The sequence below is a fragment of the Mizuhopecten yessoensis genome, unplaced genomic scaffold (assembly GCF_002113885.1).
Source record: "Mizuhopecten yessoensis strain PY_sf001 unplaced genomic scaffold, ASM211388v2 scaffold6277, whole genome shotgun sequence".
NCBI classification, from domain to species: Eukaryota; Metazoa; Mollusca; class Bivalvia; order Pectinida; family Pectinidae; genus Mizuhopecten; species Mizuhopecten yessoensis.
In genome coordinates this window covers 164,244-191,513 of record NW_018406469.1, presented here as the reverse complement: position 1 = coordinate 191,513, position 27,270 = coordinate 164,244, and the positions used below count along the sequence as shown (strand labels likewise).

Genomic DNA, 27,270 nt, shown 5'->3' with positions numbered 1-27,270 from the left:
CTGATTCTCTGGGTCCCTCCTAATGGTGTGGAGGTCAGGCCTAATTGGGGCTGACAGAACATGTATACAGTGAGTCTGTGTAATTGGTAAGAGTGGTGTGCATTACACAGGGCAGAGATGTAAACAAACACACTCAACTCACCATAATCTCTAAACTAAGAAAAACAAGGTTTAATTGTCAACAGTCAGACATTGTATGAAAGTGCATTGTTCTGTACAATTAACTTGCATATGAAAAAATCAACCACAGTAATATTGCTTTAACCCTTTCACCACTGTAGATCTTAATTGACTCATCCATGTATAGTAGAGTCTACTAAAGTTTCCTAGGGTTGAAAGGGTTAAATGAAGAATTGAGCAAATAAACTGTGCACGTGTGTTACAGTTAGATACATGTACACTGTGTATCTGATTTACATTTTTTTCTCCTTGAACTTACTCTTTGTATAATGTATTGCCTATAAAGGGCAGACAGGTATATTGAAATGTCAAAGACATTTTCAGATAGATTTCAGTCCAGACTTTAATGGGAGGTATATGTATATAGACATGTTACATCACCCCTGTCGTAGATGGGCAGATACTGTTCACTTAGGCATCATTTAGATGTCTGTGGCTGGGTATCGGGAGGACGGGCATTGTGACATCCACTCAGACACGTCTCTTGGCCTGCTTGTAGACTTGATTAAGGCACACGTCCCTCGTGAAACTCAGATACAGCCTCATTGATTTGATTTGAACACCTAGCAAGATGAAAACACCAACCCAGACAAATTCTCAGCATCATGTATTGTAGTATTTACTGATGGAACAACTTTACAACAAATTGTTTTTATATAAAGATATTTTAGGAACAAAACAAAAAATGTCAAATTCTGAAATGTTAACAAAACAAATGCCTTGCTAAGAATGACCGAGTTATTTCCCTTGGATTTATTACAGTGGTAGTTATATTTGAGTTGTCTCTCTTGAACAAGTTACTTAGACTGGCAGTAATTCTTACTTCTTCATAGATGTTATGTCAAAATTCCATAGAAATATGTATAATGTCATGTGACAAAACTCTTTATTTGTGAGCCTGACATCATGGCTTTGTGTCCTTGATTCACCTGGCCTCCGTGAGAAAGTAGCCTAAAGCTTATATAAAGCAGAGTGTGATAAAAGGTCATGTGTCAGGTTAACCTTGATATAAGGTCACACACTCAAACTTTTTCGTTGACATAAACGTTTTTTCCAGAATCAATGGCTTACAAAGTCACATAGTAAGGTTTGTCTGTATATGAGTTTACAAAATCTTGAAAACATGAGAGACTATGTAGTTTTCCTTAATTATTTCTTCACAGTTCAGCTTAATTTGATATATGTTTCAACTTCAGTATTTTTCAGGGGGAAAAATAATTGAGGAAAATTTTTACATAAAAAGATTTAGAAACATGAGTGCCTTTACTACATCTGTGTATACTTTGTCTGTTTTATATATTGAAATCATGTTTATATATATATCTGTCCTACATCATCTACATGTCATAACTTTCCATTGCAAAATAGTGAGATCAGTGAATTGTTTTAGAGAGATTTGGTCAAAAATAGTGAGATTATCGTAGGTTTTGGTACTAAGTTAATAGAAACTTGTGGGAGCTGTAATCGTAGGTTATGGTACAAAGTTCATACATTCTTGTGGGGGTTGTGGTTGAAGTTTCCTGTGATACTATTTTGACATCTTTGTGGGAGTTATAAATTTATGAGGTACTCGTGTTTATATGATGTTTATTAACAGTAAAAAGATTTGTTGGAGGCTGAAGTAGATAAATCTCTCACAGGAAATGTTCTCGTTCTTCCGGCACTATTATCTTATCAGCTCATCCCTGGGGTCTGATTCAGTCCCGCTTCAAGTTCCTGCATCCTGATCAGTCCTGTATAACATCATAGCCCACAGTGGACAAGGGGAGATAAGTCTGTTATATCTGAACAGCTGTCTAAGGTGGAAGGTTAGTGTCTCAGAGGACTGACACCTGGGGGAGATAATTAAGGGAGAACCACATCTGAGAGATCGTATTTCTTCATTAGATACAGCGTAATAGTTTTATATATAACACTGTAACAGATCACTGACATGCCATATTTATATACATGTACATGTATTGTCCTTGTTTCCCCCCATTAATATGACATGTAAGCTTGTTTTTAGGCCTAATTACTGTATCTTAACAGATACTTCATGCAATTTATAAAGATGCATTCTATGAGAAATATCGGGAGATTTACATAAAATTTTGCATTTTCTGTATTCCAATGGTAAGTTTGAAATCTGATGTAATTGTAGGTGTGTATTTCAATATAATTAAAAAAAAACCCATAATGAAACATTTATATTAAATCATCATTAAGCTGAGAAGACGTGGAGAAACTAGGCCAAAGCATGGTGATCAACAGAAATTGTGTTATAAAGAAGATGGGTACATTCTATACAGATTGGTCAGAGCGCGAGGTTGCTTTGTGTGACTGGGAGGTGAAATCGCTATACCACCCAGAGATTCTGTGTAATTATAGAGCTGAATCAAAACTATCATAATCTAACAGGTGTTGAATTTAAAATATTAAAAAAATATTGAAAAAGGAATTTTGGGGATTTTTGTTCTTTGTTTTTTCCTGGATATATAATGTGCTATAGGATTATGCAATGCAATAACACATCAAAAGTACCTTAAGTTTATAATCACATAAAAAACAATCTGATGATTCTATCATTTTGATTCTATCATTTTCAAAGTAAACAGGTAACCTTCAAATGGCCATAACATTAATGATTGATGCATGAAAGGATTACCACAGAATACAATTTTTTTGTCAATTAAGACTTTTCTATGTAAAATAAAACTTGTACAAAAATGTGTTACTGAACTAGAGCTTTGTAACACTGTTTATGATGCTCTTTGTGAGTATCCTTGGGGGTCGTTCCCAAGCTTATGATGTAAGGAAGAACATGTTCTCCTTGTTCTGAGTCATCATCTCAATTTGGGATCACAAGTTAGGGGTCACAAGTCAAGGATCATAAGTTAGGGTCACAGGTCACAAGGTCACTAGAGGAACAGACAAGAGTGATAATTGAATAATGGCCAACTGACCATAAAGATGTCCAAATGTTAAGCCACTTTATCACTTAGAAGGTGCTAACTGACCCATAAATAACCTCTGGTCATCAATAACACTGACCACCAGTGGACATCAATAGACTGTCCACTTTGCCTACTTGTCAGTGTCCTGTGACTGTCCTTAATAGGTATATAATGCTCAGAACAGCCAACTCAGGCTATTACTGAACAGTGTGTTAGATAGAGTAAGAAAATAAAAATGTGATTACTCATTTCAATCCATGCAGGGAAATAAATTGATTCCTCTAATGTTAGTGGCTTAGCTGGTTGTGTGCACCTGTGTTATGAGACTCTTTCACTTTCTTAACCTACCTGTACAGATTTATTTGCTTTTTTAACCCATGTACCTGTGCACTGTAAACATGCATAAGGAGATGGGATAGCCTCAGGATTTAAACGTATCATGATGGTAAACAATGATTCAGGTTTTCAATGCCTCACACATCAGCTGACTGCAGTGAGTGAAATCAGATACTTAATTTGTCGGTTCGTTGGGTACATTTGTTACCCACGTAGACGGTTGTGGTGAACAAACCTTTTGTTACATGTCTGGCGAAAGTTATATTGGACCTAATTCTCATGCTGACTTTGCAGTGTATGCATAGTGAGGATTCATGGTTTTCTAAATATTAAGAAATATTTACTAATATTTTTTGTAATATAGCCTTAGCTTGCTGACCTTCATACTGATTTGAAGGTGGTGCCCTCTATGACCAGGAAAGTTTCTCTATTATGGCTAAGTTATTAACACCCTGTCCGGGTATTGATTTCTAAGTGTGGTACACAACTCCTGATCAGTTTTGGCTATGAGATATAGGGGAAGAGGGCCTATGGTTAGCCAAGGGAGACTGGTACAGAGAAATCCAGGGCTATCCTAGGGAGAAGGGGCGGGAGAGGTGATGGGAGTGACAGCCCTACATCAGCTGTAAATTGGTCGTGATTTTCTTTGTCTTCGGGAAGAACAATGACACTGGTGTGACACAGATAAAAACTGCTGTTTCATGAGCTGATGTTCTTCATTAGAAATATCTGACATTCTTTAGAGATTAATTATTCATGTAAAAAAATTGCAATAAAGTTTGTAAAACAAATCAATGCAAATTGGCCTGCCAAACTTGATATCAGTCTGCAGCATATTGGCATATCGATATATTGTGCGGTATTCCGTCTTTGCGTATTGCAGAGTTATCTTCTCTTGTGAGCAGGTATTGATTGTTACGTCATTGGTTTGTGTGAGAAAATTACGTCGTTTTCTCAAAAATTGATGACGTTGCTCTCACAAACAAATGACGTAACAATCAATACCTGCTCTCAAGAGCAGATCTAACTCTGCAATACGCAAAGACAGAATATTGTGATTAAGGACTATTTGTATTTATATATAAAGCTCCGTCTTGACAATGTTAACATTTCTGTCAGTTCTTTGTAGTCTGGTCTAATGTTAATGAAATAATATATACATGTATATATATATATTCAAAAATTTAAAAATCACAAGAAGACTGATTCTCGAGGCCTTTCACTGCTCTACAGGAGAATATATACTGCACACTGGTTTGCATGTTTCAGATCACAAGTAGCTGATTGTGCTGGTAGAACAAAAGGATACAACCCAACCTTGTGTGTGTGTGTTCTGGTAGATGTACTTAGATTGCTCTGTCATATTTAATTAAATTGTAATTTGCTGCAGATCAAAGTCACTAAAGAGGGTGAAGGTCAGATGTTGGCTGCTGAAGGGATTTTCTCATATTACCTTCATGCCCTGGAAGATAGGCTGACAAAATTAGTCACTAAACTGCATCCTTACATCACTTGGTGCATCAAGGTGTGCCAGCAAATCAGGTGTAACAAAATGTAACCTAGACCACCCAGCAATGACACTTCAATAATAGTGTCTGGACATGTACAGTACATCTAGAGGGTTTTACCTTGTCACCTCACCTGGTGTAATGTATTTATACAAGGTTTTTACCTGTCACCTCACCGGGTAAATACAAAGTAGTTATACCTGTCCCCTAGTATTTCTAGTGCAACCTTTTCTTCCAAGCTGATGCTGGGTACAAAAAAGTTCTTTATGACATGCCAAAACTTCCATGTTAATTTTTTTTTCTGTAATGCAAAAGGATGGTTTTGAAAAACCTTTTGCATTGAAAATGGAATTGAATAGGCCCTTTGAACCTCTTGTTTAGGTAGGTTGATTTGAAGTTTGAAGTCTGACTCACTGTTAGCAACTGTAGGGGTGTATCGTAGGACTGTCTGTTTCACACACTTCATAGGTGTGAGGATACAAGCTAAAAACATAGTGTTTCATGTCCACAGCAAGCTGCATAACCCTGTCTATCCCCGCTTATCATCAGTGGAGGTGATAAGAGCACAGCCTCTGTAGCTACACTCAGCATCATTAGATAGCGGCAGCAGGTACGCTCTAGGTGATTCAGCACTGCAAATGTGTATCCGTTTCAACAGTTCCGGGTCCTAGTTTTATATTTACTTGATAAAATCTGCACATATGATGTTACCAATTATTTTCTGCTTCGTGATCAGCGTTTTGAGTCATTTAGTTATTTTGGAACACAGACTCCATCTTTTAATGGAAGCATTAAGGAAACGGCAGTTTTAAAACTGGCGTGGAGTTCCAAGATCTCGACAGGAACTTATTTATTATTAGTTTGGTGTATGTTCATTCACGTTTTGTGTAGCATGATGTAAATGATAAACTTTATCGCTGCATCTCCTTTAAGTGCTGGGGTGTTACTAAAAGCCGGCTCATCTCCTAGGATATTTAATGGAGGATCTGACAAAAATGTAACAAAGATAGAGTTGAACGTTCAATTATAATATTCATCACATATTGTTATAACCAGATATAGTGATAAATATATAAAATATATTAGCCCTTTCACCCCTTTGTAACTTCAGTAGACTCTACCATGCATTGATATGGATGAATCCATTATGGTCTATACTAGTACTGGTCAAAGGATTAATGAAATTGACCATCTCTTGAATAAGGGAAAAATTAAACACTTCTCATTAAATTAATATTTTGTTCTCTTATACATTCCCCTTCAGAAATGTTTATGAAATTTGTGCCTTCTTGAATTTATGCCATGCATATTAGGGCTAAGATTTGAGTATGGGTGATGGCTGACCCAGTAATAGCTTGCATTCCACCCGGAGGAACATGCTGAGCAGTTTTACGCTGATGATGTTAGTGGAATGTAAATTAATGAGCTCCATTGTGTGTCTGTGTGTGTAATATATGGACAGATTTGAGGTTCATTGTCTAGTCCACACTATCTTCTAGCCTCCCTCCTCTTGCTGACAAACGATGGATGTCTATTGGACAATTCCTCCATACATCAACCTCAATTTGGTGTCCATGGAGACCGTGTCATCTTTATAGTTGTCATCATCACAGAAGTGTTTATAAATACAAAGTAATCCCATCAAGTAGCTGTCCTGGGCCAACTGTTCTGTGCCAGTTGGCAGGATGTCCCAGAAGCTATTTTATCAATAGGCCTGAATTATCGAAATAATTAAGTTTATAAACTGAACAATGCAGTCATGAGCATTCAAGCATAAAATCCTAGAATTTTGATTGCAATATATTGATTTATATAATTTCCACTATGGTGATAATAGTAATGGTTTTGGTTGAAAGGGTCATGCAAACGGGAATGTAATTTGAAGTGCTTTCACTACAAACACAATACATTGTAGTTAGATTTTCCTTAGTAGGTATTTGGTACAAATGCTGATATTTTCTAATCTCTTTTTAACCCTGCATGGTTGACCAAGGACAAAATTACCCCACTACACACAACATTTGGTGTATCCGATGGCTATTGTTTTATCGACCCTTATATCGGGGAAGGGTGGGTGAAGGTGAAATATAACATCTCCATGTAGAAGGCAAGGGTATTATTGTCTACTTTGTATTATACGGGGGCGTATTGAAGTTAAAATAACACTATACTGGGTAAACAAGACAAGTTACACTTTCTATATACAGGTGTGTATTGCCACACATTTTCATATCATTAATTGGTTGTTATAAAGGAATTTACACCATAGAGGTGAGAGATTAATTCCCACTTAGGTTTGTCAATAAGCCTCAGCCTGGTGGTGACTAGAGGAAGGCTGCTCTGTAGTTACAGGGAAATATAGTATTGATCATTGAATGGTGGTGTACGCAATCCTCCTTGCACAGCTACGTATGTGTGCATGTGTGTGAGAAACCAAGTGTTGTATCCAAGAATGATATCAAGAACTGCTCCGATTCTAAGACCTGTGGCGAGTAAAGCTCGTTTGATAGAACAGTGTGACGATCAGGATCGTGTGAGGTCTGAATGGAGCTTGGACCAGATTCTTAAATGGGAAGGAGTATATGTGATATAAACTATGAGATGTTAACAGTGACATTTTTACAGGGACATATTTCTGTATCTTCAAGCATCAATAAATCATTCGAAAGATGAGAAACTGGAGATGTTTTCACCCTTAATCTCACCAATTTATTGTAAACTGTTGATAAGGGAAGATTTTTGCACACAGGTTGTGATTTCCTGATATCTTTAGATGCATGTGTACTTAAATGACTGACAGTAATATTCTCTGCAGCTTCCTGTAAAATCTGGGTCTTCAGAAAGCTTGGAGTCTGATGTTGGTGGATCGTGGGATGACGGATGCATGGTGGCTTTAAGTCTGAGATAAAGACCTATTGTAACAAGTTAAGGATTTTTATAACTTAAATTTTTATAACTAATAAAAATGAGTGTATCTAGATCTGCCCACACAAGATTTGCGAAGGACAGATGTGACCTCTGGTTCTGTGGTGGAGACATTTATTGATGGAATTGGACAGATTCACACACAACTGGTCTTTTAGTCTGCCACAAAATCAATAGTGCTACTTGGCATTGTTTTGATTCTAACTGATGTCCAATCCTACTGTTTACACACCAGCCCCACCCTAGATCATACAGCATAATCGCTTCGTCATAACATGCTAATCCTGGACTTACTCATCCAACTCTATCTATCATACATGACTAGTCTACTGGAGAGGTTATTATGTAACCCGTAATTAAGACGTGAATGGATTGGACATAGTCAACAAACCGTAATTGAAATATCTCATTGGAGAAGTCTTTCCTCAGTAACTGTACACTGGTGCAGAGCTGAGATTCTGACTGTATAAACAAACAGTCTACAACAGAGTATCCTGTTTCTCCTGCCACTCCATCCCTTGTGTTTGTAAACAGGTTTATCACAGGGACATGCACTGTGGGGAAAAAACTTGGTGATAATTGGATGAGCTGGTGATTTGTAGATGATGGATGAGACTCTGGACATGGGGAAGTGTCTGGACTGACAGCTTGGCTCTCCATCATGTAGCCAAACTTTGTCATCTGGTATCTACTACGATCTCACAGATTGGAGGCATGTCGGTCTGGAATCTGTTTCAGAGACTTTTTGAAGAAGATAAAGACTATTAAGTAGGGATATAGATTTCTACCAGATGGTCCCGTTCGTGTGAGAATGCACTATCTGCACGTGCAGGCTGTTATATGATCTGGTGTACAGCATTTGGACCAATATTTGTAAAATTGTTTCTTGTGGAAGAACATGCTTGTAGAACTATTGGAGAGAATACATCTGTGTATAATATCTCAGTGGTGAGGGACTTTTCTGTGGTAGACTTTGTACTACTTCAGGCTGAGGGTACAGATGATGTGAGGAGGGAGGTATACAATTACAGCTGTTGAACTAAGCTGAACTCGGGGCCCCCAATGTAAACACAAACAGTGGACCTCACAGACTCACTGCAGACTAAACATGCACGGAGTGTCTCCAAGATCTCATCACTGCTAACACCTTCTATCCCCGGGACTGTCTAGATTTAATGCTACCCCTGGAGCTACTGGAGAGCTGTGACTCAGGTCGGGTGTGACATTGTCATTGTGAAAGCCCTACTTCATCAGCTACACTGTACCAGCAGCGACCAAGGACCGTGTGTAGTACTACAGGACATGTGTGTAAACCATTGGAGCTGTGTACATTCCTACCTAATCCCCACACACAGTTCTCACAATAGAAAGGGAAGCAAGAAGTTGTGGATTAATACGGCTGTGTTTAGTTTGACTTTAGTTAGCCATTCGTGTATTAAAGATCTAGGCACGCTAAGTTGTAGGTATGTTACACACAGACTTCAAAAGGCCATACAACAATACCGTTTCTTTATTAATGAATTAGCTATGATGACAGAACCCGTTGACACGCAGCCTGCACTCCACACTTGGACAACTTACGCATGAATATTTTATACCATAAAGCTGACAAGCTTGTTTAACTGTTCTAGTAGTAGACAAAGGACCTCTACGATATAACACATTTCCCAAGGATTGTAACTGCATATGAATGTTATTATAAGCGCAATATTTCTCATAAAGCATATAAGGAAACAGTGACTGGATGTGATGGATTTATAATTTAGGAATAGTTCCCTAAACATGTGTATTAAGCACCTGAACTTACAACTAAGTGCTAATTTGTGTATTAGCACCTGAACTTGGAACCAAGTACTAATTTGTGTATTAGCACCTGAACTTGGAACCAAGTGCTAATTTGTGTAATAGCCCCTGGTGCTAGAGGCTACTGATAAATTGTGTATAAGAACCATAACTAGCCAGACTTGTGATACTATGTATGTAACACCCAGCAGGAAGTATATGGACACCCCTGTGAGATGCTAACATTGAGTCTGTGAGGGTAGCCTGGTATAAGATTGGGTAGAGTAAGACCTGGTGTGACTCTATCAGGAACTAGAAGCTTGGGGGCTCCATATCTAGATACATCTACACAAGAAGCAGCCATATATACTGGTTGTACAGCTGTCTCCGTTCACATCTCGACTGGCTTTAGGAGCAGTGATATTATACTGCATCTCTCCCTACATTTGTGAGGACGGATCTTAGGGGTCTCTAAGGGCCAGTTTGTTTTTCCTACCATTGTGTGGTACTTTCAGTACCAACTGGATGTCCATTGTCATCAGACCCTAAGCATTCTACCATTGTTGTCGTGTAACCTGGCCACAGATGGAGGACAATTTGTCAGCTGTGTGAGATTTTGTGATTTCTTGTGATATTGGTTTATTGAAAAAATTGTATGTGACAGTTGGCTGTCGTAGAGGTCTACTTGGACCTACATCATTGTTGTTCTCCAACTGTTTAAACACTGTGTGTAGCTCAGGACTGGAAGAAGACAAGTAAGGCTAGTAGACAGTGAGGGAGGTGGACAAGGAAAGCCAAGGATAGGTTTGATAAATGTCAAACTGTGTTTAATTCTTTGGTACATTCGTTTGATTACGTTGGGTCAGTTGACTAGCTATTGACACAACAGTTAAAGGCTTGAGGTATTTCCAGGAGGAGCTTTCCTGATTGTGAAGTGTTTTATACATTATATAAGTTAAAAGTGATCCTTGACCATTAGTTCAGACTGACCTGTGGCCTTGGGCCCCAGCTAAGTCATTTCCACTGACCACACTACCTGGAGAAACTGACTGGGATGTAATACACAGATCACGGTGGTGTGTCTTTATACCCAGTGTTACATGATGTATACATACTACCCTAGGCCAGCCAATCACCTAACTACCTGTAATTAGCTACTAAGGCTGGCAATGATATTGACCAGGATCTGTAAATAGATGTGTGTACACATGGTCCACTGGTCAGTAACCCAATACACATGGTCCTAGGTCCACCGGGCAGCCTGCAGAACCTAAACATGCCCACCAAGCAGAGATACTCCCTTTTTGCCTGTACCCGGCCCATGGAGGATTTCATGCCCATTGGCCACAGAGTCTGGGGTAGGTACAGTACATCTGTGGTCAGCTATGTGTATGTTTTACCTACAATGTCATTTCATCAGTTACTACTACAATGTTTACAGATGCACACAATGTTTACAAGTAGATTTGATTACAATGGCCACATGGCCAAATATACAGGTGTATTATTACAACAAAGGTACATTGTAGTCTGTACCTGTCTTAGTGTGAACTTTTAACCTACTTCTACCGGGACAGGTGTAAATGACCAGGTGTGAATTCATTACGTATCTGATCATTATAAGGCCTTTGGGCAGCTATCTGGGTAGCATGTATATACCTGGTATCATTTCACCTGTACAGGAACTTTATCCAGATGTTGATTTATACAATGATACATAAAATGGTGGTGCACAGTGAAACTTGTCTAATCTGACCCCTGAGTATTAGAACATCCTGTCTAATACAATATTGCTGTAATATCATTTGTGTCAAAACAAATCACTGTTATTAGATATGACAGGTTTTACTGTACAGACTCTTTGTTAGGGTAATTTGATTTCCAAAAGGTTGTTGACATAATTTGAACAGGATATTGTTTTACACATGTAACACAAGTAAGGAAAAACATAATACAGCTTTGAAAATGTAACGTGTGACAGCAGCTCTAAATCATGTCGTTAAGTATAGCAGGTGGGCAAATGCATATTACCGGTACACAAAATACAAAAAATGTGTACATGTACTGTTGTAGTAGTGGATAACGGCTTACAGGTGGGCTGATTGGCTCGTTACAGGTGAGCAGATGTGTGTAACACTTGACTGATGTATCGAGAGCTGCATCCTTGTGAAGATGTACCACTTAAATTAGGCCCTGTTGGATGAGATGGCACTAAAATGTTACAAACATGTAATGGATTTGTTCCCAAGGCTCTATCATACTGGTACCCTCAGTAGTGAAGCCTGTGCATCTCTTCCTTAAGCTAGTGTATACGTACTACGAATGTACTCTTCAGCCCTCATATACTGGTACCCACATTGAAGTTTATATATATCTATATACCTTGTGCACTTCACATCAACATTCCCCCGAAACCCCTAGATGAGGGTTTTGACCCCGAAAACAGTTGGTTGTATCCCCATTTTCCATGGACTGTTCTATTTACTATGGACCGGGGTGGGGGTACAGAATCTTGAAAATCTATCAAATATCATATACCCCTGAATGGGAAACACTAGTACTATGCTCTCAATCTTAGAATACTCCTTATACCCACTTGTGTACCTTAGTTGCGTCAGCACCTCACATATACATGTATCCATAGACTGCCCCACCCCCATCTCTAGAATATTGAATTATTTAGAAAACAATAACTCTAATCATTTTGATCACTTGGATGTCTGATTCTAAGTTCTAAACTAGGAGAGATAAGCTGGTAATGCAATACAGTTGAGAAATTCTTAATAAAAATTAGGGGTTGGTGGCCATACAGTCTAATGTCTCCAGTATATGAGACTTGTATCTCAGTACCATCGTACTGTACAATATTCTGTATCCCCAACATCTGTACCATATTGGTTGAATTGTCAGTTGACCTTGACTCAGTTTAAGGTTAATGAACTTTTGTAGATGTTGGTAACAGATTCCTTTATAACGAGCCGGTTAATTAACCCCATCACACATATTGAACATAAAAGAATCGGTGATAGAGGTGATCGGTCGTTATATTATGAGGTTTTCCTACTTGGTAGATATCTCTAAGCGAGGCTGCATGAAATTATCATCATTAACAATATTCAGATCTTGGTGTTTATGTTAACAATTTGTTCCGTGAACTTTACCTGAGGTAGTTAAAAAGTAACAAAGACAAAGCGGCTGTATGCCTCTACCCCAAGGTCTAAAGCTATACGTACTTCTGTATCAGCCCCCCTCCCAGGTCTAGAGTTTCCCCCGTATATAAAGGTTTATTATCGTGGTGACTCACCGTAGGAAAGCATTTTGGTGTTTGTTAATATCTGTACACTATAACTAATTCAAGGCAAATTTCAAATTAAAAAAACAAGTTTTTCTGGCATGCACAGTTTTGCAGAGTACCTAACCTGCCTTTACTCAGGTGTTGAGACTTAACCACTTCCCTCGTCTACATCCCTGTCAAGTTAAATTCAGGGCTTCACATGTTGAAGTTTCACACAGGTTCTCTCTGTGAGAGGTGCTGGGCAAATTTCACGCGTAAAATACCAATTGTTTTTCCTCAATTGGATCTCTGGCTATTAGAACAAAAGAGGATAACAACATATTGGGTCAGGGAAGACTGGGGTTGCCCAGAAGTTGGCCGGCCTCTTGTTAGGGGTCAGTCTCTATCCATTTTACGATTGTGATGCTTCTGTTGTTTTCTCCTGATTATGACGTCTGTGTTGAATGGTGGAGCTGTTCCAGTTTTTGAAGATTCCTGATGTCGTAATCTCGGAGCGCCTGTTGCGAAAGAGTTGGGACTGGGGGGGGCGAAAATAGAAAGTTCTATCTCAAGTTTTAAAAAACAAATTTAAAAACAGCATAAAAGTGTATGGTGAGGAGCAAGGAGGATGTGTACGATTACTGTACTTAGGGCTGTGTGGAGACCAAGGGAACTGGACAGAGGTTCCCGACTGTGTAAGGAAAATTAATCTAAGTATTCTCAGTAGTGGTAGATGGGGACAGAGCCTCAGCTACAGTTAGGAATTATACAGCTGGTAGGTGTGTCAAGAGAATAGTTTACACCAGATTGGGATTATTGAATGTATCAATGGGAATATTTTCTACTTCTGTTGTAAGATGTCTATGAAGAAGGTGAGGTCAGTAAACCATGTTACACTGTAGCATGTACTGTCCATTAGGATTAAAATAATAGCTTTGTTAGAAAGAATGTGAAATTTGTAAGTTTTGAATTCAGTTAGGGTTAATATCTTTTGTAGCAAAGTGTGAGTTTTAACGTAGGTTTTCTATACCTAAACTGAATGGGATGTCTTCAGCTTTGACCCATTGCTTATTTTGACCTCATCCTGCTGTGTTTCCTCTCCGGCCACGCTTTCCTGGTCCTGTCACATTACATTGTTTCTGACCATTAACGGCCATGTCCAGCGAGAGGAACACAAGAACAGTTGACTAGGCGTTGGCTCAGTGAAGAATATATGTTTTGCGTTACAGGATCATTTGGAACACTTTCCTACAGTGACACAAAGTGGGATTATCTGGAATAGTTTCCTGCTTTTATATCCGTAGTGGGATAATCTCATTCCTGGATATTTTCCTGCTACTTTTGCCTTTTATTGAGCTATTTTTTCTACCTATTTGTGACCTAGTGGAATAATTTAGGAAATTTTCATCTGTTTGTATGATCTGCTTTCCCGATTGATATGAGAAAAGGTGTTTTATACCGTCTGTGTACTGTTGGTGTTAGGTTTGTGTGTAGTTGTGATAGTCAAATGTTGTAGATCTATATTTAGTGAAATGGCCACCACATGATACACTTGACGTAACCAAAGTAAGGGATAATTCAATTTTGTACACCATTTCATCTCTATTGTAGGAGTTAAAATCGTTCACATAACTATCTTCTTACATGGATGAGTTTCACTAAACAGCATGAGTGGTAATGGTTTCATGACTGGAGAGCTCGGTGGATGGTGTATCGATCCCTCCCCAGTCCCTCTGCTACACTGATCTGATTAATTACAGCCTAAAATTGTCTCATTGTCATTTTCCTTAGTAAACAAAATATAAATTTCCTCGAAAGGAATTTAGATTTGTTATTTAATTGCTGATGTCTTCTGTATTTTCAGATATTCGTAACCAGTTGAACGAACAGTTAAGATGCCTAGAAAACAGATTAGAAATTCAAGTTGCCATGGTGACAGAGATACAAGATTTTTTCCGGAAAAAGGCTGAGGTAGAAATGGAATATTCCAGGAGTCTGGATAAACTTGTCAAATCGACCAAGTTCCGACACAAGCAGGAGAAACAGAAGTAAGTTAACATGCACTATTTCGGATTAGTCTGCAGCTGAGAATTCCTTTCAAACATCGTTTAATTTGTACTCACACTCAGTGAGCATCATGAGTAAGTAGCCATTGGTCACCGCGACTCCAATTACTCACTTAGTCACTCATGATAGAACAACCAATGTCACAAAACAACCAAGGTTAAAGGTCATAAGAAAAGAACAATCAAGGTTTATTGACAAAACAACTAAAGGAACAGGTCTTCACAGAACAAGGTCAACAAGGTCATTACTGCATATCAATAAATGACTGCACACATTACAGAACAATTGAATCTGAGGTCACGACAGAAAAAAAATAAGGTCAAGGTGATGACAGAACATAAAATCTTACCATTGAAACCCTACACACATGACATCAGCGAAGGTCAAGGTAATCTATTATAACATCCAGTGGAACATATTGAACCCCTACACCCATGACATGAGCGAAGGTCAAGATAATCTTTTATAACATCAGAGGAACATATTATTGAAGGTCAAGGTAATCTTTTATAACATCCAGAGGACATATTGAAACCCTACACACATGACATCAGCGAAGGTCAAGGTAATCTTTTATAACATCCAGAGGAACATATTATTGAAGGTCAAGGTAGGAAGTATATTATTCTATACATCTGTCTGGATGAATCATCTACTGCGGTAAGTATGTTGTACTGGTCTGTGCATACAATTTAGTGGAACAATCAATAAAATCTTTGTCCAGACATTACCAAATGCTCATAGTAGGGTATGGTTTGAATACCTTCAATTTACATCTGTGATATGTTTACTGATGTGCTGTCTGGTGCCAAAACTGTCTGCTTTCTGTGCAGGACAGATTTAGGTAGATATAGACCAGCAGTACAGATAGGGTTTGTATATAGGGTCCTGTGTATTATTGATAGAATGTCTGTAGGGTATGTATATATGTATGACAGATATTATACATGATATAGATAGTGTCAGCACCATGGCAGTCCCCACCCGCCACAATCTCATTGGGACCGCAACATTATGATTGCTCACTACCTATCAAGAAAAGGTTTCTTAACAAAATTGCACAACTAACATTCCTTTTGACAAAGGGCAGGGATAGTACTATTCCACTATCCCAGTGCATGGAGCTTGTAAATTTGATGTCACTGGTCTTGTGAAAATTTTCAGTCTTTGATACCAGATTATATGCCCCAGCTTGTATAATCTTAACAAAATCTTTTTGTGGGCTTGTACTCTAGATATGAAATTGTACTTCCCTAAAGGATGCTGATTTTGTGATCTGTTCATATTGTATTGTTTGTTGGATATACCTGGCAATATTATGAAATGTTATATTCATAATGTGTATTAAAGACACTCATACGGACAGATGTTCTAGTTTGTTGGTTGTTGGTTGTTGGAGCTTAATTGACAGTCTGGCAGTCATTGCCCCATACGGTCACCTGTAGTGATGGTGTCACAGAAAATATGACCAATCCAAATGTAAATGGTCATTAGTGATAATTACAGCTCGTTCCGTCACAGAGAATAAAATATTGATGCATGCAACAACACTCCAAATTTAGAATTCATGTGTTCAGCTCCACTCCTCATTTGAATGTGAAAAGTAGTAAATTATTAATTGTTGAAAGCACTACGTGACCTTTGACAGAAGGAAGCTGGTCTTTCATGTTTGCCTGCCTGTGGTTGTGTCTGACTGATAAAGAGGGGGAGTTGGCAGACTGTGTATTCATGAATATTTGAGGTGATAGTAGAGGGTGATTGGGGGGATGGGGGGGGGGAGCTGTTCTTTCAATCCTGAGCTATTTGAAGTGTGGATATTTTGTCGAGAAATTCCTTCTACCAAGGGAAACTGTAGAATTGTGGAGCTCAATGCCAGGCTCCATAGATCAATGGCCTAACTGGCAGGGTGCAAAATACATAATCAATTCATAGCCATCCTCAGCTGGCTTCTCTACACATGTGAATCTCACCAAAAAATGGCTGTTTAGTAAAACAGCCACAAAGCCATTATCACATAATATCCACCAAACCAATAGTCCTCTCTATAGTCTGGTACTGTTACAACCCTGTCAGGCCATAACTCTGTCGGGAGGAATCAGCTGTGATCCTTCCTCAAAGACAAAGGTGATGTTCTGACCACAGTCTTTGTGCCTACTGAATCCAGTGGTGTAAAGGATAAATAAAAGAGTCTTACTTCCTAGAACATTAGCATTAAAGCTTGTTTTATGACCTAGTCCTTGCATTTTGATTTCATCTTGATTCATCAAGCAAAGTTGGTCAAGATGACCTATATCTGTGTGAAGTAATGATATTTATTCATAGAAAATGTATGTTTAATATTGGATATCAAGGAGTTGAGCAGCAGAAGAGGTCTTTCTAAGCACGGCCTGGAACCTCGTTAAGCTGGACACTGATTGCTTGAACTCGTACCAAATTTTGAAAGTATATCATCAAAATGTGGACATAAGTCTTTATCATACTTCTACATCTCTGTCTATATTCCCACTGCCTTTGTAATCTGTCTATTTGTTTGGCTGGTTTCCATGGAGATCAGACTTGATATAGAGGCTGAGGGGTGCTGGCCTTTAACCCTTCACACAGGAAGTGCCCTAGATAACAATGACTAGTTATCATGTGCAGCATTGTACCCTTAGTGCTTCCTGGACATTCTGTCTACCTGTTATAAGATAAAAGTCTGTATCTTTGAGTGTGTGTCCAACAATACAGATAGATCTTACTTTGAGTTGTATTTACTTTTGGAAGAAATTATGATATTGTTTTTAACTGCCAATGGAATCAATGAAGTGGAAAGCGACCATGTTTTCTTGGTTACGTTGCCATCCTTCCAATCTGTCTGTCCTGTTCTTCACCTCAAGGTTGTTGTCACAGTTACAGGTCAATATCAAAGTAGCTGCATCTGATTCATATGCAGTTACTGCCTTTGAACAATAGAAATATTTGTGCATCAGAAGTAATTTATCGGGTACCACTTTTAGGATCTGTATCTGGGGGTCAAGGACACAATATTGTTATGTTTGTTGACCCTGATTTGGTCCTAACATATACCTATATGTTCACCACAGTGAGCTGTGTGTACACCTATATGTTCCCCACAGTGAGCTGTGTGTACCCCTATATCTCCAACACAGTGAGCTTTGTGTACACCTATATCTTCACCACAGTGAGCTGTGTGTACACCTATATCTCCAACACAGTGAGCTGTGTGTACACCTAAATCTCCAACACAGTGAGCTTTGTGTACACCTATATCTTCACCACAGTGAGCTGTGTGTACACCTAAATCTCCAACACAGTGAGCTGTGTGTACACCTATATCTCCAACACAGTGAGCTGTGTGTGTACACATGTATCTCCACTACAGTGAGCTGTGTGTACACCTGTATCTTCACCACAGTGAGCTGTGTGTACACCTAAATCTCCACAACAGTGAGCTGTGTGTACACCTAAATCTCCAACACAGTGAGCGGTGTGTACACCTATATCTTCACAACAGTGAGCTGTGTGTCCTCCTAAATCTCCAACACAGTGAGCTGTGTGGGTACACCTATATCTCCAACACAGGGAGCTGTGTGTGTACACCTATATCTCCAAGACAGTGAGCTGTGTGTGTACACATGTTTCTCCACTACAGTGAGCTGTGTGGGAACACCTGTATCTTCACCACAGTGAGCTGTGTGTACACCTATATCTCCAACACAGTGAGCTGTGTGTGTACACCTATATCTCCAACACAGTGAGCTGTGTGTGTACGGATGTATCTCCACCACAGTGAGCTATGTGTGTACACATGTATCGCCACCACAATGAGCTGTGTGTACACCTATATCTCCACCACAGTGCGCTGTGTGTGTACACATGTATCTCCACCACAAGGAGCTGTGTGTACACCTATATCTCCACCACAGTGTGCTGTGTGTGTACACATGTATCTCCACCATAATGAGCTGTGTGTACACCTATATCTCCACCACAGTGAGCTGTGTGTGTACTCATGTATCTCCACCACAATGAGCTGTGTGTACACCTATATCTCCACCACAGTGTGCTGTGTGTGTACACATGTATCGCCACCACAATGAGCCGTGTGTGTACACATGTATCTCCACCACAGTGAGCTGTGTGTGTACACATGTATCTCCACCACAATGAGCTGTGCGTACACCTATATCTCCACCACAGTGAGCTGTGTGTGTACACATGAATCTCCACCACAATGAGCTGTGTGTACACCTATATCTCCACCACAGTGAGCTGTGTGTGTACGGATGTATCTCCACCACAGTGAGCTGTGTGTGTACACATGTATCGCCACCACAATGAGCTGTGTGTACACCTATATCTCCACCACAGTGAGCTGTGTGTGTACGGATGTATCTCCACCACAGTGAGCTGTGTGTGTACACATGTATCTCCACCACAATGAGCTGTGTTTACACCTATATCTCCACCACAGTGAGCTGTGTGTGTACACCTGTATCTTCACCACATACAAAGATACCATAATTTCATTTTGTTTCCGGTTTTAGACAAACAAAAAACAGGAAAATGTAGAACCATGACATCGCTCAAACAAAAATGGAATACAAAGCAAGTTCAGAATATTATTACTATAATAGAAAAGATCATTCTAAATTGATCAGTTCCTTTAATAATGTGTAATTTGTGTTACAGGAGGGAACACTGGTCCATGTTCTCCACTATGTCATGTTGGCAACAGTTACTGGACATCACCAAGAAAGAAAGTCGCGACCACGGAATCATGAGCGAGATATGTAACAACCAGCTTGTCCAGAGAATGGGCCACATCATCGACAACTCACAGAGGATCTACCGCAGGGTATGTATGGCTATGGGGGTGGGGACAGAGGATCTACCGCAGGGTATGTATGGCTATGGGGGTGGGGACAGAGGATCTACCGCAGGGTATATATGGCTATGGGGGTGGGGACAGAGGATCTACCGCAGGGTATATATGGCTATGGGGGTGGGGACAGAGGATCTACCGCAGGGTATATATGGCTATGGGGGTGGGGACAGAGGATCTACCGCAGGGTATATATGGCTATGGGGGTGGGGACAGAGGATCTACCGCAGGGTATATATGGCTATGGGGGTGGGGACAGAGGATCTACCGCAGGGTATATATGGCTATGGGGGTGGGGACAGAGGATCTACCGCAGGGTATGTATGGCTATGGGGGTGGGGACAGAGGATCTACCGCAGGGTATGTATGGCTATGGGGGTGGGGACAGAGGATCTACCGCAGGGTATATATGGCTATGGGGGTGGGGACAGAGGATCTACCGCAGGGTATATATGGCTATGGGGGTGGGGACAGAGGATCTACCGCAGGGTATGTATGGCTATGGGGGTGGGGACAGAGGATCTACCGCAGGGTATATATGGCTATGGGGGTGGGGACAGAGGATCTACCGCAGGGTATATATGGCTATGGGGGTGGGGACAGAGGATCTACCGCAGGGTATATATGGCTATGGGGGTGGGGACAGAGGATCTACCGCAGGGTATATATGGCTATGGGGGTGGGGACAGAGGATCTACCGCAGGGTATATATGGCTATGGGGGTGGGGACAGAGGATCTACCGCAGGGTATATATGGCTATGGGGGTGGGGACAGAGGATCTACCGCAGGGTATGTATGGCTATGGGGGTGGGGACAGAGGATCTACCGCAGGGTATGTATGGCTATGGGGGTGGGGACAGAGGATCTACCGCAGGGTATATATGGCTATGGGGGTGGGGACAGAGGATCTACCGCAGGGTATATATGGCTATGGGGGTGGGGACAGAGGATCTACCGCAGGGTATGTATGGCTATGGGGGTGGGGACAGAGGATCTACCGCAGGGTATGTATGGCTATGGGGGTGGGGACAGAGGATCTACCGCAGGGTATATATGGCTATGGGGGTGGGGACAGAGGATCTACCGCAGGGTATATATGGCTATGGGGGTGGGGACAGAGGATCTACCGCAGGGTATATATGGCTATGGGGGTGGGGACAGAGGATCTACCGCAGGGTATATATGGCTATGGGGGTGGGGACAGAGGATCTACCGCAGGGTATATATGGCTATGGGGGTGGGGACAGAGGATCTACCGCAGGGTATATATGGCTATGGGGGTGGGGACAGAGGATCTACCGCAGGGTATGTATGGCTATGGGGGTGGGGACAGAGGATCTACCGCAGGGTATGTATGGCTATGGGGGTGGGGACAGAGGATCTACCGCAGGGTATATATGGCTATGGGGGTGGGGACAGAGGATCTACCGCAGGGTATATATGGCTATGGGGGTGGGGACAGAGGATCTACCGCAGGGTATGTATGGCTATGGGGGTGGGGACAGAGGATCTACCGCAGGGTATGTATGGCTATGGGGGTGGGGACAGAGGATCTACCGCAGGGTATATATGGCTATGGGGGTGGGGACAGAGGATCTACCGCAGGGTATATATGGCTATGGGGGTGGGGACAGAGGATCTACCGCAGGGTATATATGGCTATGGGGGTGGGGACAGAGGATCTACCGCAGGGTATATATGGCTATGGGGGTGGGGACAGAGGATCTACCGCAGGGTATATATGGCTATGGGGGTGGGGACAGAGGATCTACCGCAGGGTATATATGGCTATGGGGGTGGGGACAGAGGATCTACCGCAGGGTATGTATGGCTATGGGGGTGGGGACAGAGGATCTACCGCAGGGTATGTATGGCTATGGGGGTGGGGACAGAGGATCTACCGCAGGGTATATATGGCTATGGGGGTGGGGACAGAGGATCTACCGCAGGGTATATATGGCTATGGGGGTGGGGACAGAGGATCTACCGCAGGGTATGTATGGCTATGGGGGTGGGGACAGAGGATCTACCGCAGGGTATGTATGGCTATGGGGGTGGGGACAGAGGATCTACCGCAGGGTATATATGGCTATGGGGGTGGGGACAGAGGATCTACCGCAGGGTATATATGGCTATGGGGGTGGGGACAGAGGATCTACCGCAGGGTATATATGGCTATGGGGGTGGGGACAGAGGATCTACCGCAGGGTATATATGGCTATGGGGGTGGGGACAGAGGATCTACCGCAGGGTATATATGGCTATGGGGGTGGGGACAGAGGATCTACCGCAGGGTATATATGGCTATGGGGGTGGGGACAGAGGATCTACCGCAGGGTATGTATGGCTATGGGGGTGGGGACAGAGGATCTACCGCAGGGTATGTATGGCTATGGGGGTGGGGACAGAGGATCTACCGCAGGGTATATATGGCTATGGGGGTGGGGACAGAGGATCTACCGCAGGGTATATATGGCTATGGGGGTGGGGACAGAGGATCTACCGCAGGGTATGTATGGCTATGGGGGTGGGGACAGAGGATCTACCGCAGGGTATGTATGGCTATGGGGGTGGGGACAGAGGATCTACCGCAGGGTATATATGGCTATGGGGGTGGGGACAGAGGATCTACCGCAGGGTATATATGGCTATGGGGGTGGGGACAGAGGATCTACCGCAGGGTATATATGGCTATGGGGGTGGGGACAGAGGATCTACCGCAGGGTATATATGGCTATGGGGGTGGGGACAGAGGATCTACCGCAGGGTATATATGGCTATGGGGGTGGGGACAGAGGATCTACCGCAGGGTATATATGGCTATGGGGGTGGGGACAGAGGATCTACCGCAGGGTATGTATGGCTATGGGGGTGGGGACAGAGGATCTACCGCAGGGTATGTATGGCTATGGGGGTGGGGACAGAGGATCTACCGCAGGGTATATATGGCTATGGGGGTGGGGACAGAGGATCTACCGCAGGGTATATATGGCTATGGGGGTGGGGACAGAGGATCTACCGCAGGGTATGTATGGCTATGGGGGTGGGGACAGAGGATCTACCGCAGGGTATGTATGGCTATGGGGGTGGGGACAGAGGATCTACCGCAGGGTATATATGGCTATGGGGGTGGGGACAGAGGATCTACCGCAGGGTATATATGGCTATGGGGGTGGGGACAGAGGATCTACCGCAGGGTATATATGGCTATGGGGGTGGGGACAGAGGATCTACCGCAGGGTATATATGGCTATGGGGGTGGGGACAGAGGATCTACCGCAGGGTATATATGGCTATGGGGGTGGGGACAGAGGATCTACCGCAGGGTATATATGGCTATGGGGGTGGGGACAGAGGATCTACCGCAGGGTATGTATGGCTATGGGGGTGGGGACAGAGGATCTACCGCAGGGTATGTATGGCTATGGGGGTGGGGACAGAGGATCTACCGCAGGGTATATATGGCTATGGGGGTGGGGACAGAGGATCTACCGCAGGGTATATATGGCTATGGGGGTGGGGACAGAGGATCTACCGCAGGGTATGTATGGCTATGGGGGTGGGGACAGAGGATCTACCGCAGGGTATGTATGGCTATGGGGGTGGGGACAGAGGATCTACCGCAGGGTATATATGGCTATGGGGGTGGGGACAGAGGATCTACCGCAGGGTATATATGGCTATGGGGGTGGGGACAGAGGATCTACCGCAGGGTATATATGGCTATGGGGGTGGGGACAGAGGATCTACCGCAGGGTATATATGGCTATGGGGGTGGGGACAGAGGATCTACCGCAGGGTATATATGGCTATGGGGGTGGGGACAGAGGATCTACCGCAGGGTATATATGGCTATGGGGGTGGGGACAGAGGATCTACCGCAGGGTATGTATGGCTATGGGGGTGGGGACAGAGGATCTACCGCAGGGTATGTATGGCTATGGGGGTGGGGACAGAGGATCTACCGCAGGGTATATATGGCTATGGGGGTGGGGACAGAGGATCTACCGCAGGGTATATATGGCTATGGGGGTGGGGACAGAGGATCTACCGCAGGGTATGTATGGCTATGGGGGTGGGGACAGAGGATCTACCGCAGGGTATGTATGGCTATGGGGGTGGGGACAGAGGATCTACCGCAGGGTATATATGGCTATGGGGGTGGGGACAGAGGATCTACCGCAGGGTATATATGGCTATGGGGGTGGGGACAGAGGATCTACCGCAGGGTATATATGGCTATGGGGGTGGGGACAGAGGATCTACCGCAGGGTATATATGGCTATGGGGGTGGGGACAGAGGATCTACCGCAGGGTATATATGGCTATGGGGGTGGGGACAGAGGATCTACCGCAGNGGATCAACCACAAGGGTATGTGTGACTGTTTCAGAAGATATATCACAGGGTATTCATTTCTGGAGTCAAAACTTGCACTGTATGTATATATTTGGTTAAGGACAAAGTATTTACCAAAGGGTATGTATGGCCCAAGGGATGGGTGCAGAATCCTTACTACAGGGTATTTATGTCCGAGGTGGGATGGATTAAGGGGTGCTATCGGGCAAGTAAATAGATGGAATGACATTTTAATCTACATGATCTATTACAGTGACATTTTTGGAGGCTGGTGAGGAAAGAATATTAAACAGGTTCATACATTCTGTGATTGAATGAGAAGACACGGGTTAGGGAACTAGGGTGAGGAGACTAGGGTTCCCTAACTAGGGTGAGAAGGGTTAGGGGACTAGGGTGAGGAGAACTAGGGTAAGGGAACTAGGGTGAGGAGAACTAGGGTTAGGGGACTAGGGTGAGGAGAACTAGGGTAAGGGGACTAGGGTGAGGAGAATTAGGGTAAGGGGACTAGGGTGAGGAAATTAGGGTTAGGGGACTAGGGTGAGGAGAACTAGGGTTAGGGGACTAGGGTGAGGAGAACTAGGGTAAGGGGACTAGGGTGAGGAGAACTAGGGTAAGGGGACTAGGGTGAGGAGAATTAGGGTAAGGGGACTAGGGTGAGGAAATTAGGGTTAGGGGACTAGGGTGAGGAGAACTAGGGTTAGGGGACTAGGGTGAGGAGAACTAGGGTAAGGGGACTAGGGTGAGGAGAACTAGGGTAAGGGGACTAGGGTGAGGAGAATTAGGGTTAGGGGACTAGGGTGAGGAGAACTAGGGTAAGGGGACTAGGGTGAGGAGAACTAGGGTAAGGGGACTAGGGTGAGGAGAATTAGGGTAAGGGGACTAGGGTGAGAAGACTTAGGGATAGGGAACCAGGGTCAGGAGACTTAGGGTTAGGGGACTAGGGAGAGGGGACTTAGGGTTAGGGAACTAGGATGAGGAGAATTAAGGTTAGGGGACCAGGGTCAGGAGACTTAGCTATAGGGTTAGGGAACTAGGGTGAGGAGACTTAGGGTTAGGGAACTAGGGTGAGGAGACTGAGGGTTAGGGACGGGTGAGTAGACTTAGGGTTAGGGGACTAGGGTTAGGGGACTAGGGTGAGGAGACTGAGGGTTAGGGGACTAGGGTGAGGAGACTGAGGGTTAGGGGACTAGGGTGAGGAGACTGAGGGTTAGGGACGGGTGAGGAGACTGAGGGTTAGGGACGGGTGAGGAGACTTAGGGCTAGGGGACTAGCAGGTGGATGATGCCACATACAAAAGTTTATAGTGTCAAGGCCATTGAATTGGATGAAGAGTGTGTGAAAATGATGAACACAAAAAAAGAATGACATTTTTGAAAGTCAAATTTGATACGGAAACGGGTGATTATAGTGTGATTATCAGTTAAAAGGGGTGTTACAAAATTTTAAAAGTTAACGTTTCAATAATTGTACTTAAAAACTTTAATTGCTGGAATTTTTCAACTTTTCATGTAAATGTCAGTGACATGAACAAGTAATGCACTAAGCAGATGACCTTGTAGTACTGGGATGCGATGACGACCCTAAAGGGCATGCATTAGATGTACCTGACCCTATACTCTATACAATTTGACCCTATACCAAACGTTAAATATATATAGAAACTGACTGATTGAAAATGAGGTATGTACTGAACTTATTTTTTTTTTAATTTTTTTTCAGTGTCGAGATATTGGTGTGGAAAGTCATGAAGACATAATGAAAACACTTACAGAATTACAAAGTGTGAGTAGACCTGGGTATCTTAGGAATGTCTTAAATGCGTCATACATATTCAAACAAATACATGTTGCACTCTCGTCATCCCCTCATCACCCTCTTATAGACTTATAAAGTGGGAGTAGACCAGGATAGACATTTCTTATGAATGTCTAACATTAATCATATAAATATGATACATACAAGTCACACATCCTTCATTGGAAAGAATTTTTATTTTGAAAAGCTGTGTTAGATTTTGTCACTTGAACACACATAGCCTAATTAAGATGGCATAAGAGCTACAGATATCAGGTTTCAAGTACCAGAGTTGATACAAATTTTGCCCCGTCTAATTGAGTAGGCAGACAAACCTGTGGCTCGGGAGTTTTGACAATTTTAAAACATGCATTTGAAGTAGAAGGATACATGCTTTTGAAGTGGAAGCCCTGCGTTTGAAGGACGTCTAATCAGAGAGATGACAACATTTGATGTAATTACATGAACCATTACTGCTGCAGTGTACATCTGTCTGGTGTTGGCACAGGAAACTCAAATCAGCAGGAAAATGAAACCTGAAACAAAACTGAGCACATACTCCCGATCAACACCGGGGCAGACATATCAAACACACATGTGACATTGATACCTAAACCTGCACTTTATTCAAAGTCAACGAAACAAATAGCAGGAAAGATTCAAGATGTTCTCATAAAAGGAATAGTATTGTATTCCCTTCTCAAAGCTTTAAGAGCAATAAAAAGATCTATCTGAAACAAAAACACTGTAATCTAAACATAGACGTAAAATATGTCTTCTCCAGCAGGAAGTTAAATGTCGTAATAACAGGCCCTTTTGACCTTTTGTTTGGGCTGTAAGAGCTGACATTTGGAGTTGGTCAGCTGAGAGAGATAAGGCTTTGTTTATTAGGGTGCATTAAGTTGTAATGTGCATGTGTACACATGGTGCATGCAGCTCACAATAAAAACATAATTAGATACACATCACCATCTGCTGCTGTCTAGGGGGCACTGCCTCTAGTCTAGATACTGGGGAATCATAGCATTTGGTTCTGTTTGTTTTCTGAAACAGATGAGGGCAAAAAGGGATTTTCAAGGAAATTACATTTTTTGGAGTGGCAATTATTTTCATAGTTGCATAAACATTTAAAGTAACAGAAGGAACAAAATCAATGAAATGAGGTCACAACCTCCTATATGTATGATAAACCCTAACTTCAAATGTGTTTGTCCTTTGTGGTCT

General features: G+C 42.2%; 1 protein-coding gene across 6 annotated transcripts in view; it reads left to right on the top strand.

The window, feature by feature from the left end:
* LOC110451884 (SLIT-ROBO Rho GTPase-activating protein 1-like) overlaps window positions 1-27,270 on the top strand; it is a 118,591-nt gene that overhangs the window by 65,325 nt on the left and 25,996 nt on the right. For 4 of the 6 annotated variants that reach the window (XM_021500109.1, XM_021500110.1, XM_021500107.1 and 1 more), the window contains exons 2-4: window positions 14,806-14,989; window positions 19,701-19,866; window positions 25,972-26,034. In XM_021500109.1, coding sequence (XP_021355784.1) covers window positions 14,806-14,989; window positions 19,701-19,866; window positions 25,972-26,034 — 413 coding nt within the window. Of the gene's footprint in view, window positions 1-10,597; window positions 11,026-14,805; window positions 14,990-19,700; window positions 19,867-25,971; window positions 26,035-27,270 lie in introns of those variants that run through there. The other 2 variants (XM_021500104.1, XM_021500105.1) reach the window with 2 other exon arrangements.